General features: G+C 32.5%; 1 protein-coding gene across 1 annotated transcript in view; it reads left to right on the forward strand.

The window, feature by feature from the left end:
- LOC129228525 (myosin-13-like) overlaps positions 1 to 18,116 on the forward strand; it is a 61,822-nt gene that overhangs the window by 2,713 nt on the left and 40,993 nt on the right. Inside the window, exons 2-3 of the mRNA XM_054863204.1 lie at positions 10,135 to 10,260; positions 12,481 to 12,549. Of these exons, the coding sequence (XP_054719179.1) occupies positions 10,135 to 10,260; positions 12,481 to 12,549 (195 nt within the window). The remainder of the gene's footprint in view (positions 1 to 10,134; positions 10,261 to 12,480; positions 12,550 to 18,116) is intronic.

The following is an 18,116-nucleotide window of genomic DNA, read 5'->3' on the forward strand; positions in this document are numbered from 1 at the left end:
CGACAGGCATCTTCACTCATTGGCTACAGCAATGTGACGTCACTCTATAGTGGGTGGAGTTTCGAGAACTAAATCTGAAGTTGTTTTTAGAATTTTGCATTGGGGGGGGGGGGGCAACAGCCATTTGTTTTGTTTTCCATCATGGTTTTCATTGGTATATTGGTATGTGTGGTGTTCAGTGCATTTTCTGATCGGAATGTTCTAAGCTTCTTTTTGCAATCTTTTTTTTTTTTTTTTTTTTTTGTGTGTAATTTTGGGATTGTGGAATGTGAGTTCCTTATGATGTTAAAACGTAGTTTGTGGTAATAAGTGGAATTATAATGGTGAAATTGCATCGCTCAACAAAATTTTGTGTGGAGTGGTTGAATCAGGAGGACATTAATTGTACAAATTTTGGTGCATGGTGCACTAAAGGAAAAGATGATTTTACTGCTTTTTGCCATTTTTGCAACTGTTCAGTGCCCATAAGCAATAGTCGATTTTCGCAATTGAGGCTGCATGCTAAAACATTTAAGCATAAAGAAAACTCTGAAAAACGTCAGAAGGATCCTTCTCAAGCTCTGTTTGTTCTTAATACAAGTGGTAAAGGGTTCAGTTTAGATATAAAACCAAAGAGCAGTGGAATTAGTACTTGGGTCATAAGGGGGAAAGAAAAAATAAAAATTTATCTTTGTTCAAATTTTGTTTAGTTATTTAGTATGTAAAGTACACTTTTTTCAAAAATATTTCTTTCAACTACAGGAAAGTCATTTCAGATGTAAGTTATAGTTTTGTTTGAAATTTTTTTAAACGAAAATGAAATCATTGATAAGAATAACTAAATAATATATGATATGTATTTCTTTTTTCATAGCAAAATTATTCATATAATGTGTCCTATATTTGTCCTATATTTTTTGTGGAAAATGTCCTATATGTGACAAGTCTGTCACTTCTACCCCTGAAGATAGGAACACTAATTTACACACTGAAGCAAAACATACATGTGAGCTTCAACATGGTGAACTGGCTAGCTAAAAACCATCAATGGAGTAATTGTAGATTTGATTTACTTTGATTCACATCACTTTTATTGTTGTCTGATATGACAGGCTTTAAATGCTCTTTCCACCTAAAATAATTAACATTTCGTCTCAAATTAAATTTCATTTAAAAGCTATTGACAAAGACCCTTGTAAAAGATTTTCTTCTTTCGGATTTGAAACTAACACGGGCCTGATTTCACCAGGTGAAAAGTTATAAGCATTTTTAAGCAATTAAAACTCAATTTTAAACTGGATATTTATCCTCTGCACGAGCTCAGTTTTAATTTCTATGAATAAACATATCGAGAAGAATTATTTTCTATTTTTTTTCTCGAATGTGAAGAAAAAAATATTCTTGCTTCTGCTCTGAGTACTTTTCTGTAATCAGAGATTGTATAAAATTTTCCTTTTTGTTTATTTTTCTGTGGTTTATTAATTTTTTTTGATTGCCGGCTGAAGGTAATCAAGGATTTTAGCTGTATTAATGGAGACTTACTTTTGAATTTAGTCTAATCAGGACTTTTAGATGTGCCGTTCTAACATTATTTCAAAATGGTCAATCCCATTGTGGGTTTTGAGGGTTGAGTTTTTGAGGTCGATATTCTAATGAGGACTTTTGGAGAAGTTATTCAAAAAGGGACTTCTTAAAGCTATATCCAATTCTGATGGCATTGGAGATAGAAAATGCTGACGGTATTTTGATTTCTCCCCCACCCACCATTTCATTCTGAGGAGGGAGGGATTGGAACTACAGGGTTCGTACGGGTCATGGAAATCCTGGAAAGTCATGGAAAAAAGATAAAAGAGTTTCAGACCTGGAAGAGTCATGGAAAATTGAAATTTTCATTGAAAGTCATTGAAATTTATTTCAAGTCATGGAAAAATGTCCTGGATAAAGAGAAAATAACAGTAACTGAAGGAGAATTATAAATCTTGAGTGATTTAACAGTATTAAAAGTGGAAAATTGAATGATCCAAAAATCAAATCTGAATTTTGAAATCTCATTGCATCCACTTCTGTCACAGATGCTTGCCTTTTTTTTTGCAATGAGATTTTACTGCTTGGACATCACTTATTTTGAATTTTCTGTTATTTTCAACACTTCTTATGTTTCATATTCTGTAGTTGCAAAATTTCACGTTCTTAGTTTTGCCATGCCCACTCAAAAAAGGCAGTTCAATTGCATCCGAGTTCGATTCCATTACTCATAAGGACTTTATTATTGAATTTATCAGAGTTTATTTGAAGTTGTTGAAGGTTTAGAAAATTCATCTTTAGTCAGGCGATAGAATACAGAAAAAGAGGAATTTTAATACTCTAAAACAGTAGTGCCCAACATACAACCCACAAAACTTATCTATGCGACCCACTGCTACGTTCAATGTCAAGAATCAAACATATTCTAGAATTTCTGAACCTAATAATTTATATGCATTTGAAAAAGTGCAAATTTGTAAACAAAATAAGTATACTTTTCAGTCAGTAGATTGATTCATTACTGAATGGTTTTTTCAAAAAAGATCTGGTTTAGAAACATAAAAACTAAATTATGTAGCTTTACTTTAAAGAACCAAAATACTGTCAAGTTACGTGGATGATAAAGGCACTGTTGGAAACTAAAAGGCCACTTATGAAGCAAATGTATTGAAACTTAATGATGACTCATTCAACCTTTGTTCCATTCAATATCATTCTGCCTGTTTTTTAAAAAATATTAGACATTTAAGCATCATCATATTCGTTTTATTGCATTTTTATTTCAATTAAATTTATATGATGAAGACAAAGAAGAATAGTTTAGTTTTTTAAGTGTACACTTATATTTTTTCCATTACAAGTAAGTGCTTCAATGAGGCTTTGGCATTCATGTAGACGTTTTGCTAATGCTCATTACCAAAAAATTAGCAAGTTTGAGAATAAATAGTGCTATTTTCTCCGTGTAACAAAGTCATGAAAATTTTCGTTGAAGTCATGAAAAAGTCTTGGAAAAGTCATGGAATATTTTCATCCAAATAGAGTATGAACCCTGGAACTATCTTCTTATCCAGATATTTTTAGAGGGACTGTTGACGTTATTTGAAGCACAGTGGCTGAGTGATAGCGCGTCGCCTTTCAATGGCACAGGTCCGGGTTCTGTTCCCGGGTCGGGCATGGGCGACTCATCCGTTCATCCCTTTAGTGGGTTAATAAAATGAGTACCAAGTGTGCTTGGGAACTGAACCCTGGGTGTTCCGCGTTAGGCTGACCACCAAACCGGAACATCTGTCTAGCACCCCAGAGCCCTAGGTGAGGAAAACTGAGAAGGGCACAGTACGCCTTGGCCCCAGTGGGCTGTCATGCCACTATGTTTGGGGGTTCGGTTGATGTTATTTGTACACTAACAGGGATTTTTAGAAATTTATGATCTTGTCCAAATAGGGAATTTTGTGGAGTGTTTTTATTTTTCTTATTGTGAATTTCCAATTGTCCTCATTCTAATGGGAATTTTTTGGGACTTGTTCTTACTCTGACAAAAATTTAATCAACTTGTGCTCACTCAAGTAAGGAATTTTTTAGCGACTAATGCCGAAATTCTACTGGGGATTTTAAAAGACTGTTCTCTTAATTTGGTGAAGACTCATTAATGTTCCACAGGAAACCTCAAGGCAAGCCTGCTATGTATTCAGAATATATTAAATTGTTTGAACATATTGATTCAAGTCTGTATAACTTATAAGCAAAATTAATAGCGAATATTAATAATCGTAAAATAGTACTGGGATTACAATCTTACTTTGGTATAAATTTGTCATGCATTAAGGTATGCCATGTTACATGTGTTTTAAAACTGTGTTCCTGTTTATGTATGCTTTGTAAATGCTTAAATCTTTTTATTTCAAAATGTGTTTTTTTACATATAAATAAATTTCAGAGACCTGCACCTGGGACTAAGCGTGTAAATCTAAGCAAATTAGATGGTTCGAGAATCTCTGGTGCTTTAAAGTAGGCAAATACTTACTTCAAACATGACCCGATTTGGCTGTAATAGTCATATCATAAAGTGTGCTGAAATTCACTAACTAATATCTAGGAGAATGGTCAAGTCATGCCCTGTAATAAATAGCCACTTTTGTTACTTGAATATAGTATGCAACTGAAAATGAATGAAAAATGTATTTCATGCTTATCTTCACTGCTTAGTATGCATGCTAATTTTTTCCCTGTGCTAGAGTAACTAAAATAAAACCAACTATGCATATTTTAAATAGATCACATCAAATTATCCCTCGATTCGGAAAAAATGAAGTCAACAGAACTTTGGGAGACTTTTAACAAACAAAACTGTGATTTTACTACTCTTCAAGAAAAGTACCTGTCTAAAGAAAATGAACTGAATAAATTGCAAGAAATTAAGAGAACTCTGGATGAAAATGTATCCACATTAAAGCACGAATTAGGTATCAATTTAATTAATAAATTGAATTATTTTTATCTTGGCTTTAATTTTAGTTGACTTGATATAAATTGTGTTTCTTTTTTCAATAAAAAATCAGCAGATATTGCAAGAAACAACTAAAAGAATGAATATTAACTTTATTAATGAAAATTTGTGAATGTAAAAATCTTTTCCTATTAGAGATTATTGTAATTTAATGTAATATTCATATTTGTGTTGTCTCTGTTGGAGTCCTGGGCCTCCATGAGCCACACCAACCTCCTCATCCATGTCCTCCCTCCTGGGCAGTGGTGTCCATGTCCCCTGAAATATACTTCAGGGTGGTGACAGATGAGGGAAAAGTCAGAGAACTTTATTAATCAGGGAAAAGTCGGGGAAATATCAAGGAATTTCGAAAAAATAACAAAAAACCAGGGAAAATTGATTTTATGGAGAAGTTTTTTTTTTTTTTTTTTGCTTTACAAAATTAAGTACTCTAAATCCCTACCCATTTTCCGCCAATTATCTGTTCAAAAAAAAATTAAATTAATGAGGTGCGATTATACACTGCCGCATATTTGTGCATTTTTTTCCTCAACGCCAAAGTATTGAGTCTTACTTATTAACCACAGGATGAAATTCCTAAGATTTCTTCTGTGTCTGTTAGGTTGTTTATTTTACCAGCTTGAAATTTCCTTTCACGCTTTCAATGCTACGTAAAATAAACAACCATACAGCTAAAGAAGGAGCCTTCATTAATGCCTTAGCTCCTTTGCCTTTTTTGCATTGTCTCGAAGTAATTAGCATACTGTAATCACGATTTCAAGAAGAAATTTTTGGTTTTTGAATTGATACTGATAAAAACTTAAAAGTTATTACTTCTTCACGTTTTTAATTTAATTGTTAAAATTGAACTTTTATTCAAAAAAAAAAAAAAACTTTGTTTTTGCCGTTATACTATTTGTTGTCGCCGCAGATTATAAAGGTTTCCTTTTCTTCAGACTTAATTGTTTTTTTTATTCTATAACCGAGTTGTATTCTTATTTTATATATTTTGAAATTAACTAATTGCTCTTTTTTTTTTGCATTTCAAAGTTGTTTGTTACAAAAGCAATCTTAAGATTTTTTTTTCGTTAAATACTGAAATCATTTGAAATAGAGTTAACTTGTGTACTTAAGTAAATATCTTGATTTTTTTATTGTTAAAATGCTGTATTCATTCATTAAAACCTATGTTTTTGATTAGAGAAAAGCTCCCCATGAATGGATGTCAAATGGTTTCATCTGTTTTGCATGAATATGTCAATTAGTTATATAAGAATAACTATATTTCTTCTACTCTTTCACTATTACTTGTTATTCTTGCAACAATTATACTGTTTGAAAATTTAGTACAAAATAATTTTAATTACTTTTTAGTTCTATCATAAATACACATATGTTTTCAAGAGTAATTTTAATAGTTTCTTAAAAAAGTAAATTTTTTTTTTTAAATTTTCTATTTTCTTTTCTCCCTCTTCCTGCTTGCCATTTTTTATGTGTTGTATAAAAATAGTATGTAATTGAGCAGTTTTTATATGTCAGCCCCCCCCCCTTTTTTTTTTTTTTTGCAGTTTGGAATCCATTGTATTCGTTTCTAAAATTGACTAGTTTTTTTTTTAACGTAATTTTACTCTTTGGACTGGCTGATATTATGTTTACCATTATTTTTCATTTTACATTTCAAATCTAGTGTTCTGTAGTAGAGGATTTGCATGCTCATCATTTTGTCAATTTGAATTTTGAATCTTTTCTTGAAAAGTGCTTGAATTTCTTTCTGGAATAAGAAGCATCTTGAACTCAAATTATGCTTTTTGCAATTACGATTGTGAAAGAAGCCATTTGCAGAAAGAAAAAACCCAACAAGTAGGGTCTTATTGCAAATTGTAGTTGCAAAAAAAATAATTTAGATTCAAGGATGTTAAGTTTCAAATTACTTTTGAATATTTTGAGAATTCACCAGTTGGAAAATACTAACTTCAGACCAGACAAAATCTTGTAAAAAATAGTCATTACATATGAGGCAGTGAGAAGCAAAGGGATGTAAGTGGCAAAGTTATAAAAATTTAGGAAAAGCCTGTACAAGGAGTAGGAGATCCACTCCTCTGTCTTGGGGCAAGAGATATAATTAGTAGCGCTGGTAGGTGCTGCTGTACAGCACGATTTAGAAAAACTCTACAATGAAAGCCCGCCTAAAACTTGAAAAAGTCCACTTGCATCCCTTTGCTTCTCACTGCCTCATATGAAATTTTCTGAAATTCACTTACTGTTATCTGGAACAATTGTCAAAAATCATGGCTAGCAGAGTAAAACCTAATAAATGACAAATGGATTTCATGCACTTCAGTGCCTGGAGAGTTTTTTTTTTTTTTTCACTTTGTTAAAATATCTAAAATTCACATGGGTTTGTGAGATTGTAAGATTATATGTTTATATAATACCTAAATCTTAGGTAATAATGGAAAGAGCCAACAATTTTTTTTATTTTTTTGTTGTTCTCTTGTTATGTAATAGCATGGGAAAAGTATGTATCGATATTCTTCAGTGGCTTTCAAACTTTTTATATCTGCATCCCCCTTTTCGATGCAGGTTTTCTTTCGGTTTATCCCCAGTTTTTTGGACAGTTAAAATTTCCTCCCCCCTTACGTGTATCAAAAGGTATTATTAAAACTGAAAAACAGGAGGGAAGGAAATTGCGTGTCGGAGAAAATGGGGAAAAACCATTATTTTATCTACACTAATTTTTGAATACTCCAATTACATTAAAACTATCTTGAAGTTACAATTTATTTAATGGGTTAAAAAAGAAAAAAACCACTACCATATTTTATATAAAATAATTTTTATTCTCCTAATCATATTAAATAATTACATTTTAATATGGGTATTGATAATTTTATTGCTCAACAATGCATATAAAATTACAGAAAAACAGATGCTTTAAATACTACCTTCTGACACCAGTTCGTTGGGTTGATTTTTCGTGAATACAGTGAAAGTTCTTTTGTGGACACTTCTAATTAACAGACAGCTTTGTGAGTTGCAGTTCCTTGATAGAAGTTCTATGTAATTCATTCTAAAAGTGGACACTCCAAGTAACAGAGAGTTATCTGAACAAAAAAATGTTTCTTTCAGAATGCCAGGGTTCGTACTGGTCATGGAAATCCTGGAAAGTCATGGAAAAACAATAACAGAATTTCAGACCTGGAAAAGTCATGGAAAATTGAAATTTTCATTGAAAGTCATGGAAATTTATTTCAAGTCATTTAAAAATTTCCTGAACAAGGAGAAAGGAATAGTAGCGAAAGGAGCATTAGAAATCTTGAGTGATTTAACAGTATAGCACATGAAAGCTATTAAAAGTGAAAAATTCAACGATCCAAAAATCAAATCTGAATTTTGAAATCTCAGTGCATCCACTTCTGTTGCAGCCGCTTGCCATTTTTTGCGATGTGATTTTACTGCCTGGACATCACTTATTTTGAATTTTTTGTTATTTTCAACACTTCTTATGTTTCATATTCTGTAGTTGCAAAATTTCACGTTCTTAGTTTTGCCACGCCCACTCAAAAAAAAAAGCAATTCAATTGCATTCGAGTTTGATTCCATCACTCGTAAGGACTTTATTTTTAAATCTATCAGAGTTTATCTTAATTTGTTGAATGTTTTAGAAAATAAAGATCTTAAGTCAGGCGATAGAATACAGAAAAAGAGGAATTCTAATGCTCTAAAACAGTAGTGCCCAACATACTGCACGCAAAACTAATCCATGCGACCCACTGCTACGTTCAATGTCCGGAATTAAACGTGTTCTAGAATTTCTGAACCTATTAATTTATATGCATTTGAAAATATGCTAATTTGTAAACAAAACAAATATACTTTTGAATCAGAAGATTGATTCATTACTGAATGGTTTTTTTCAAAAAAAGATCTGGTTTAGAAACAAAGAACTAAACTATGTAGCTTTACTTCAAAGAACCAAAATACTGTCAAGTTACGTGGATGATTAAAGGCACTGTTGACACTAAAAGGTAACTTTTGAAGCAAATTTATTGAAACTTAGTGATGACTCATTCAACCTTTGTTCCATTCAATATCATTCTGCCTGTTTTTTAAAAAAATATCAGACATTTAAGCATCATCATATTCGCTTCACTGCATTTTTACTTTACTTAAATTTATTGATAAAGACAAATAAGAATAGTTCAGTTTTTTAAGTGTGCACTTATATTTTTTCCATTACAAGTGCTTCAATGAGGCTGTGGCATTCATATAGACGTTTTGCTAATGCTCATTTCCAAATATTACCAAGTTTGAGATTAAATAGTGCTATTCTCCTGGTGTAACGAGGACATGAAAATTTTCATTGAAGTCATGAAAAAGTCATGAAATTTTTTCCTGCAAATAGAGTATGAACCCTGGAATGCTTTTACAAAATTTTCAAAAGTCTAATCATGTACAAACAGGTTTTATAAATCCTATTTCACCTTTTTTTTTTTTTTTTTTGACTGTTCAACTCTGAACAAATTCGCTCAAGAAACTTAGAATATGTATGTGGTTAAGTGGGGTAAGATGAAAAAAATATTTCTTAAAATGATGAAATTTAACATTATTGCTGTAGGAATAGTTTTTGTTCCACAGATTTATATTCCTTTAAGCAGGGTATTCGATTATCCATTACTCAGTTAAGTGGGGACGACTGCATTATGTATGATTTTAAATGAAGTTTTAACTAAACTTACATTGCCTCTTGTATTTACTCGCTGATTAAAAATCCCTGCCAGGCAATACATGGGCGACCTTGGATATTCTGTCATTTCTTCGGAGAGGAAAAAAGCACCTCATATCACGTGACAAAAATCCTGATGAAAGTTTCTCTCCCCTGCCCTCACACTAAAGAAAAAGACGTGTCTGCATTTTTTTTTTTACTAATCTTTATGCAATTCATTATTTAAATAAAATACAGTCAATTCGTGATAACTCGAATCTAAAAGGACCAACGAGAAACTTCGACTTATCCGAAGTTTGACGGTTAAATATTAAAAAACATCAAATATTTTAATTAATATGTACATATAACAGACAAAATTACAGAAATTAAGTTTTTTTGCACAATATGTAATTTCTTCGTGAAGTGCTCTAAAGACGAAGTTGTGTCTAGTCTTGAACTTCATCAGCCATTCAGCACTGGCATAGAAATTTTCTATGTTCAGTAAAATAGAAAAATTCATAGTTTTCTCATGCAACTAAGACCCACTTATAGGAATGGCAGGGTTTGAATGAAGGTGAATGAATTTTTCACTCATAGTCACTTGTTTCTTTTTGTTTTCCCATTCTTCCGAAATAAATATCGAGTCATCTTTGCAAAAACTTTGAGATATTGAGAATAATTAGCACGGAATTAAAAACAAAAAGATCGGGGACTTGATAAAAACTTCAAGTCATAGTAATATTTAAACTGTCAGACTTCGAATTATCGCGAATTGACTTTATTATGCATAAATATGTATTCACGGTGCAAGTATTTTAATTTAATATTCAATGATTATTGTGTTTTAAAAATGTATTTTATGAACTTAACAATATCAAGTTGTTTGAATTTTAATACTTACAATTAAAATTTTGTAATTGTTTTCAATATAAATCAATAGATGCTGCCAGAAACAACTTTGTGGATGAATCTTCAATCCATGAGAAATATGAACAAAAATTAGCTTTATTGAAAAAAAGCTGTGAATCCAAAGATACAGAAATATTTGTTTTGCAAGAGAGCATAGGTAATTCTGTATAATACTCTGTCATGGAATGGCAAAGTGCAATAACTAGAAAGTGTTCTTTTTTCCTCTCATTTTGTCATTTATTTTTCAATTTTCCTCATTTCGTTTCTGAGGGAAATAAAGCATCAAAAAAAAAAAAAAAAAAAAAATCCAACATTTTTCTATCGTTAGTATGGAATCAAAATGCTTTTCTTCAAACATCTGAAAACCTCATTTCAGCAGATACTGCTTTTTACCTTCCCACGGTAGCATTCAAATTCTTGCTACATTCTTCCTATCGGGATTTGTTGTTATTATAATTTTATTTACTTTTATTTTGTTCACTTATTTGAAGGGGAAAAAACATATTTTAAAAATGTTTAATTATTGACCTGTAAGCAAATACTTCAGACAAAACACAATCTTGTAAAATTAGTTATAATATACAGTAGACTCTCGTTTTAGGCGGGGGTAACGTTCCATGGAAATGCAGCATAAATCGAAACCATGTAAATTGAGACCTAATACTTGTGTTAAAAAAGGGTTTGGTTCCATAGATAACAAAGTACTTCATTCTAGTGATGACTAACTGTATAATCTGTATCTTTGCTCTGCAAAGAATTTAAAAAATTTAATTCTTTTCAGAGCATGAACACATACATGATCACTTGCATCATTTCCATGATAGAATTTTCCTTCACTAACAAATAAGAAAGGTAATTTCTATTGTTTAGGAATGGCTCAAAATTTTCAATGTGAACGTTTTTGGTTGTGCGTCACCGATGTCGGTATCCTCGTTGGTTTTGACCTCCTTTGTCACTCCTAAAAGCTCCTCTCCCAGTGAGTTCTGAACTGTGTGAGTTCAATAACTTTACTTCTGGAAAGAGCTCTGGAAACAATTGCATAAAATGTCTCCAGTGGCCCAAGGTCGATTATTAGCTCGCCAAAATGCAGTTTATTACGTGTAGTCTGCAATCTTTAGGAGTTTGGATCTTGAAAGAGGGGAAAATTTTATGTTTGCATTGACGCATCCGTGGAAAAACCGAAACTCATCCACGTAAAATAAAATTAAGGTGTCAAATCTTAAACCGTGTATAATCCAAACCGTGTAAAACGAAGCTCTACTGTATTGAGTTTGAAGGTAGCTTCAGTGTAAAGCAAAATTTTGCTGATAAAAATTGCCGTTTTTCATTTTCTTTTTTCTCATGGTGTGGTTGCTACTAGAATAATTATTACATTTGTGTTTAAGTGCGTAAAAAATGATTAGTAAGCTAAATGAGTCTACTAGTCACTTCCTAGTAACTGAGAATTGAAACTTTCAGGTCTATTTTTTTCCCCTTCAAAGTCCCAAAATCTTTTTAAAAAGAATATTTGGATTATTTTCATCTGGTGTGTGTAATTTAAGATCTTATCTGGAGAAGCTTATTTTATTTTTTCTTGAATTATCCAGCCTTTTATTTCTTTCAAAAAAAAAAAAAAAAAAAACCTGTGCACTTGCATGCCACAAGTTGTGCACCCCCTAGTGTATATATAGCAGTTTCAAAGTTTTTTTTTTCTTTTCTATTCTTGAGAAAGTACTTCTAATTGGACGGAGGAGGTTATGAGAGAATTATAGGTTGCAACATGCAAGGAGATTTTCAGTTTATAGTTGACTAGTTGTGCTTCTTGTTAAATAATGATAAAACCTCTTTGTAGCCTACCCAATCTCAAACTACCAATAAAATTTTTAGAGAATGTTTCTTTAGCTCCACCTAAAATTTTGAAAAAAATTAAGGGAGGGGACCCCTGAGAGTACCTACCCTCAGAAGCAGAATTTCTTTCAGCAGTCTGCGACACAAGTGAAAATCTCCAAAAATAACCTGAAAGATAAACCAACATTAATCTTATGATCTAGATGTGCACCGTTAATTGCTTAAAAATAAATTGCTAAACTTAAAAAATGCAAGTACATGCTACCTGTGAATTATGTTCCAGAAATTACAGTACAAACTTTCTCTCACTGATATTAGAAGAAAAATTCTCTTTAAAAAAAAGGGGGGGGGGGGTTTCGTCCTCAGCTAAAAAATAATCAGCAGCCTCTCTCAGGAATCTGCGGCATATGTCGTAGCGTCATGCTGTTTCTGCTACTGGGAGTACTTGTATATTATAACATAATTTCATTCGAAACATTTCTAGTTGTGCTTGCCTAATTTATGCTTAGAGAAATCCTTTCTAAAATAGATCTTTCTTTTTAATTTCTAGCTAAAATAAGAAATGAAATGGAAGCTGTAGTTTTGGAATTAAAAGAAGTTGCTTCAACTTTAAATGCATGTAAGCAAGTCTACACATTTGTACAAAAGTTACCAAATATACAACTTATTCAACAATCAAAAAATATTTAGTTTATAGTACAGTAGACCCTCTCTATTTTGAACATTCATGGGGCCGAACAAAAGTCTTCAGATTATGGGGGTGTGCATTATACAGGGAGACGGAATTATTGGATATGTGCTCCCCGGAACTATCAAAATGTGTTCAAAATATCAGGGTGTTCACATTAGAGAGTGTTCAGATAGAGAGAGTCCACTGTATGTGTTTTGTATAGATCCTTCTAACTCATACTAAAAAAGGAGTTTTAGTATTTTACAAACCACTGCCCTAACCTCAATGTTTAGTCACATAATGACACTAAAATTGTTCAGAAAAATTCGTTGTTTTTTTCCTAACCTTAATTATATAAGTTAGAAAATATACTTTCTATGAAGCACTTTTTATACTAAAGCATTGTAATGTTGCAGATAGTGACTTACCTGATGCTCTTGCTAAATCTGGATTGAACCTTCCACAGCCAGACCCTCTTGTTTGCAACCATGCCATCAAAAGAATTATAATGACTCGGTTAATGATTTGTAAACGTGAACAAATTTTCAACCTAGTAGAGGAAACAAGCTAGGGTTCTTCATGGGATAGTCCTATTCAGGGACGTAACTAGGTCATTTTCGAACAGGGGCAAGACCTCGTTTCGGCGCCCCCCCTTCTCCCATAAAAAAAATATTTTAAAATTTTTATTTCAAAAATATAAATTTATTTTAGGCAGTGATAAAGGAGACTGCATGCGTTGATAAGCCTATAAATACAATTTTTACATAATTATAAGTTTTTATGCAGTTTTATCACTGTATTGCATTTTTTTTAAAATTTCGATAGGGAGTAAAAACTCATTAAATATTTTATTTATTATTTCACATGTGAAGTTTTTCAAGGAAAAATATTTTGTATTTCCACACAAGAGATTAATTAGCAATTTGTTGTATAAATTTTTATTTTTACCAGGTAGCTCTGTCCCCTGCTCGCTGACGCTTACCAACCCCCAAAGATTGCTTCACAACCTTATTTGATTCGGGAAGATTTAAATCGTCTGTCAGAAAGAATCAGATTAAAAAACAAGTTACGAGTTCTGTTTCGAACAAAAAGAAAATTCTCTCTCCCTCCCATAGAAAATAGATTTTAAGTGAAGAGCTCATTTTTAGAACACAATGCCACTCCTACCTGAAAATATAAAAATAATTTGATAGAAATAAATATGCATACCCGAGATAAAATATTTTTTAAAAAAAAAATCGCTTTGGAGAGCATTTTTCCCGCGTTCGAAACTAACTTGCACCAACTTGCACAGCTATAGGTGCTCCGAGCATTGCAAAACGGCAATTTTGTGTGTTTGAAAAACTGTGTTTGAATTTGTGGACGTGGACTCTAGTAATATATTTTGCTCTTTAGCTCCGGACTGAGCCTAGGATTTTTCACTAAAATTGAAACTCTAAAACTACTTTCTAATTTATTGATAAAATTGTTGGAAGTTTCATTTGATGCCGAAAATTTTTTTTGAAACATGAAATACAGGGGTGATTGTGTTCCGGTATTTTACCGGGTTTCCGGTATTTTCATCTTGATTTCCGGTATCTTAATCTTCGAAAATACCGGAACTCCTATATTTTCAAAAAAAAAAAAACACTTTTGTAAAATTTAGGTCGATGTTTAATGTAATGCTGAAAGTCCAAACTGAAGACGTTTCGTTTGGTATAAAGCGTAAGCTACAGTCGTGTTTTGCAATATCTATGGTAATTGTTGAAAAACAGCTGGGGTGGGAGATGGAATAAAGGCTAGATAAGAAGAGGAAGGAGGGTTACTTGATATTTTCCCCCTTAATATTTTCTTTTCAAGATGTCTAATAGCGTTTCTCTGTTGCATATCTTAATATGCAGATGATGTAACTAGGGGTGCCCATTTCCCCCGACTGCGATGGCACCTCTCAATTTTACCAAGCCTCCCTTTTCCCTCAAGAATTGCCATCCACTAATAAAAAGACTTAAATTCTTCTTAATTAATGTCTCCAAAAGTTTCTGTGGTACAATCTGCCTCATGATCCCCCCCCCCCTCCCCGACACAAGCACATGAAAATCCTTGCTGTAGCTATATTATTAGAATAAATTGCTAAACTATTTATTCACCAAGATGGCCTATGGATTTTTTTCTGTTGCAAATGCTTATCTAATAGGCTTTGCATTCCCCCCCCCCCCCCCCCATAAAATGTTGAATTTAACGACTTATATTATATATATATCGATGTTTGGAGAGCGATATATTGTGGTATTAAAATTCGGATATCGCCTAGCCCTATTGCACAGTGATCATAATACATGCTGCCCCTTTTGCCCCAAACATATTTAATTCTGAAATCTTTATGCACTTTCAATAAATGAATGTAATTAATGGTTAAGGATTCAGATACAGTTTAGGAAAATAGAACATTCTTTGAAAAATTTTAAGCAATGTGAAAAATTAAAAGAATTTAATTCCCTCCATGCACATGGACCTATTAAGTCCAATTAAAACTTCAAGTTTTAGCCCCAGCAAATAATTATGTATATAAATAATGTGTGCATACACGTAATGTGTCCATCAAAACACTTTTTCTTCTTGGGGTAAAAAAGTTCAGGTATTTTTTCATTGAGTCACAATCACCCCTGATGAAATATTAAGGAATGTGAGAAATCTTTCATCAGTTTAATAGGCAATTTATGTGAAATTTTGGCTTAAAAAATTAATTACAAAAAAATAAATTATTAATTTGAATTTTGACATCTGGAATTCAAATTATGTTTTTCGCAATCACGAGTGCGTGTGTATGTATGTAGGCGTGTATGGGGGGGGGGGTATGTGTGTTTGTGAATGCGTGCAGGTATGAGTGTGTGGGTAGTTGTGTGTATGAGTGTTTGTGTGTTTTGGGGGGGGGGGGGAATGTGTATGTGTGGATAGGCATATGTGTTTGTGTCTGCGTGCAGGTATGAGTGTGGGTAGTTGTGTGTATGAGTGTTTGTGTGTGGGGGGGGGAATGTGTATGTAGGCATATGTGTTTGTCTGTGTGCAGGCATGAGTGTGTGGGTAGTTGTGTGTAGGTATGTATGTGTAGGTGTCTGTATGTGTTTGTGTATGTGTGTAGGCATATATATGTGTGTGTGTGTTCGTGTGTACGTGCGTGCGTGTATGTATGCATGTAAGTGTAGGATATTGACGCAACCTGGAGGCGGTTTTCGTTATAAGAGCAGCATTGTGAGGAGACGGTGGATGGTGATGCTGCTGAGGGTGCTGGTGGGAAAATAAAATGATAGCACATCAAAACAGTCAAATAAAAGCAATAAGCAATCATGATTTCTCAAAAAACTAATTCAAAATTTAAAATAAACAACCCCAAGTGCAAATCCTCGGCGCTCGAAGTAATTTTGTACAAAATTTGAAGACTGTAGGTTGCTCTGAGGTCTACTCCTGGACGCAGGCCCGCCACAGGCATCCTTTCACAGTTTCTTTGACGTTACTTTGTTTTAAATATACCGAGATACAAATTTAAAATTACCACTTCAAATGAAAACAATAAAACAGAAATGTTTTCAATTATTTATTTTTAAATCTTTTTACTATACTACTATGAAGAAATTCACAAGAAAAATAACAGTATTCAACAACATTTCGCAATAACCCTCCTATAAATAATAGCCGATGATCGAGTGACCTGCGTGTTTCAACAATGAAACTCGCGCCACTTTCTCACGTGAAATTAATTGAATATTACTATTACTTAATACATTGACTTTAAGCCGACAACTTACAATAGCTTGAAACAAACAGATTATCAAATTTGAACATTTAGTTTGATAATTTTATATGCAACACATTTTAAATTATTGCAATCTGTATAGTTAAATATTAATTATAACAAGAGCTATTTTTTATAAAATGCACACGTCCCCACCTCTGGTATATAGTACATATCTGAAAAACATTTAATAGAAAAACAAAATTTGCTTGATATCAAAACTCTATTAACCTTTTTTTAAAACACAAATCTTAAACGTATTAACATGATTACGTATTTAACATGAAACGTATTAACAGGTTTTTTCCATTTACAGTACAACCTTATTCATCCAGACAAAACTGGACAAAAGGCAATTTGAATAAACGAAAATTTGGATAATACAAATAATAAGCGGTAATTAATTTGTAAATAAGAAGACTTATCTTTTATTAGCAGCGAAAAACTATGCTTTCCAACAAAATTACATAGGATTGCTACTAGCAAATACTTTATCATTTATAGTTCAGCTGCAGTGGTGTCAGACTGACACTCCAAATACATCACATTGTTTATTAGATGACTATAATTTATTGCACGACCTATATATAGCAATTGTGTATTTAATCAAAATTAGCCAATATTTGGCACATTTACAGTTTTGTTCTTATTTAGAATTATCATTTAGTGAATATATTTTATAACTCTACAAATTTGATCCGGATCAGCCAGAGATCTGGATAAACGGGAGTTAGATAAACGAGGTTGCTACTGTAAATATAAATATAAATCAAAAGTACCAAAGCAAAGTAAGAGGTATAAAAAATAGTTGATTTCTAACACATTAATTGAAGTAGATGATACAAGCATATCTAAAATATTGTATGGGTGGCAAAAATATATCGAAACTTAAGTCTAAAATTTCTCATTTTAGGGCAATTTATCTTGAAAAACCTTAGTATTTTCTAAAGCAAAATGGACAGCCTCTTGCACTTTAAATTGAATCTCCATCATTATAGTGCGAGATTTTTCTCCAAGAATGAGAAAAAATGTAAACTAAAGTAGACCAAGGAAACAATATAACGGTTTTCCCTTTGGCCAGTGGGGTAGACAAGCTCTCGTCATTGTAAATGAGATGAAGACATCATGTTGGCAGATTTATTACGTTGAATTGTAGAAAAATGACATTTGACCATTTTCGCTGTTTTGTATTGGTGTGTACTTCCCATATATTTGCTCCTATATTCTTAATCCGAGAGGGAGATTCTTTAAATAAGATATAACAAGTACTAGTCACTCTAAGAAAATACTTTCATGCTATTTACTGCGCCCTCCTCACTCTCTTTCCATCTATCTTTACCACTATTGATCCACATTGAACCACGCAAGCTTTCTGCCAGCACTCGCACTGAGTTTTTTTTTTGGGAATTCTTTAATTATTTTTCCTTTTTTTCACAAAAATTAATTTGAGCCTTTACTTAGTTTAGCGCCCCTAAAATCTGGGACCTGGGGTATGAGCTCCGTCTGCCCCCCTCTAGTTACGTCCCTGGTCCTATTCCAATTGAATTGCCTAGGTCTGTGGATGTTGCAAATTTTAGAACATAACTGTCTCGGGAAACATCTATATAGAGTTGGACTTTTGAGCTAAAATACAAAGGTCTTAGAAAATGGATGCTTGTGTTGTTCTATTTGATATGTACAGCTGTATAAAATTAGGAGTTAACTTTTCTTGTTCTCTATATTTTTCCTTGTATTTGTCTTTCTTTAC

Source organism: Uloborus diversus, chromosome 8 (assembly GCF_026930045.1).
Source record: "Uloborus diversus isolate 005 chromosome 8, Udiv.v.3.1, whole genome shotgun sequence".
In the NCBI taxonomy this organism is placed as follows: domain Eukaryota; kingdom Metazoa; phylum Arthropoda; class Arachnida; order Araneae; family Uloboridae; genus Uloborus; species Uloborus diversus.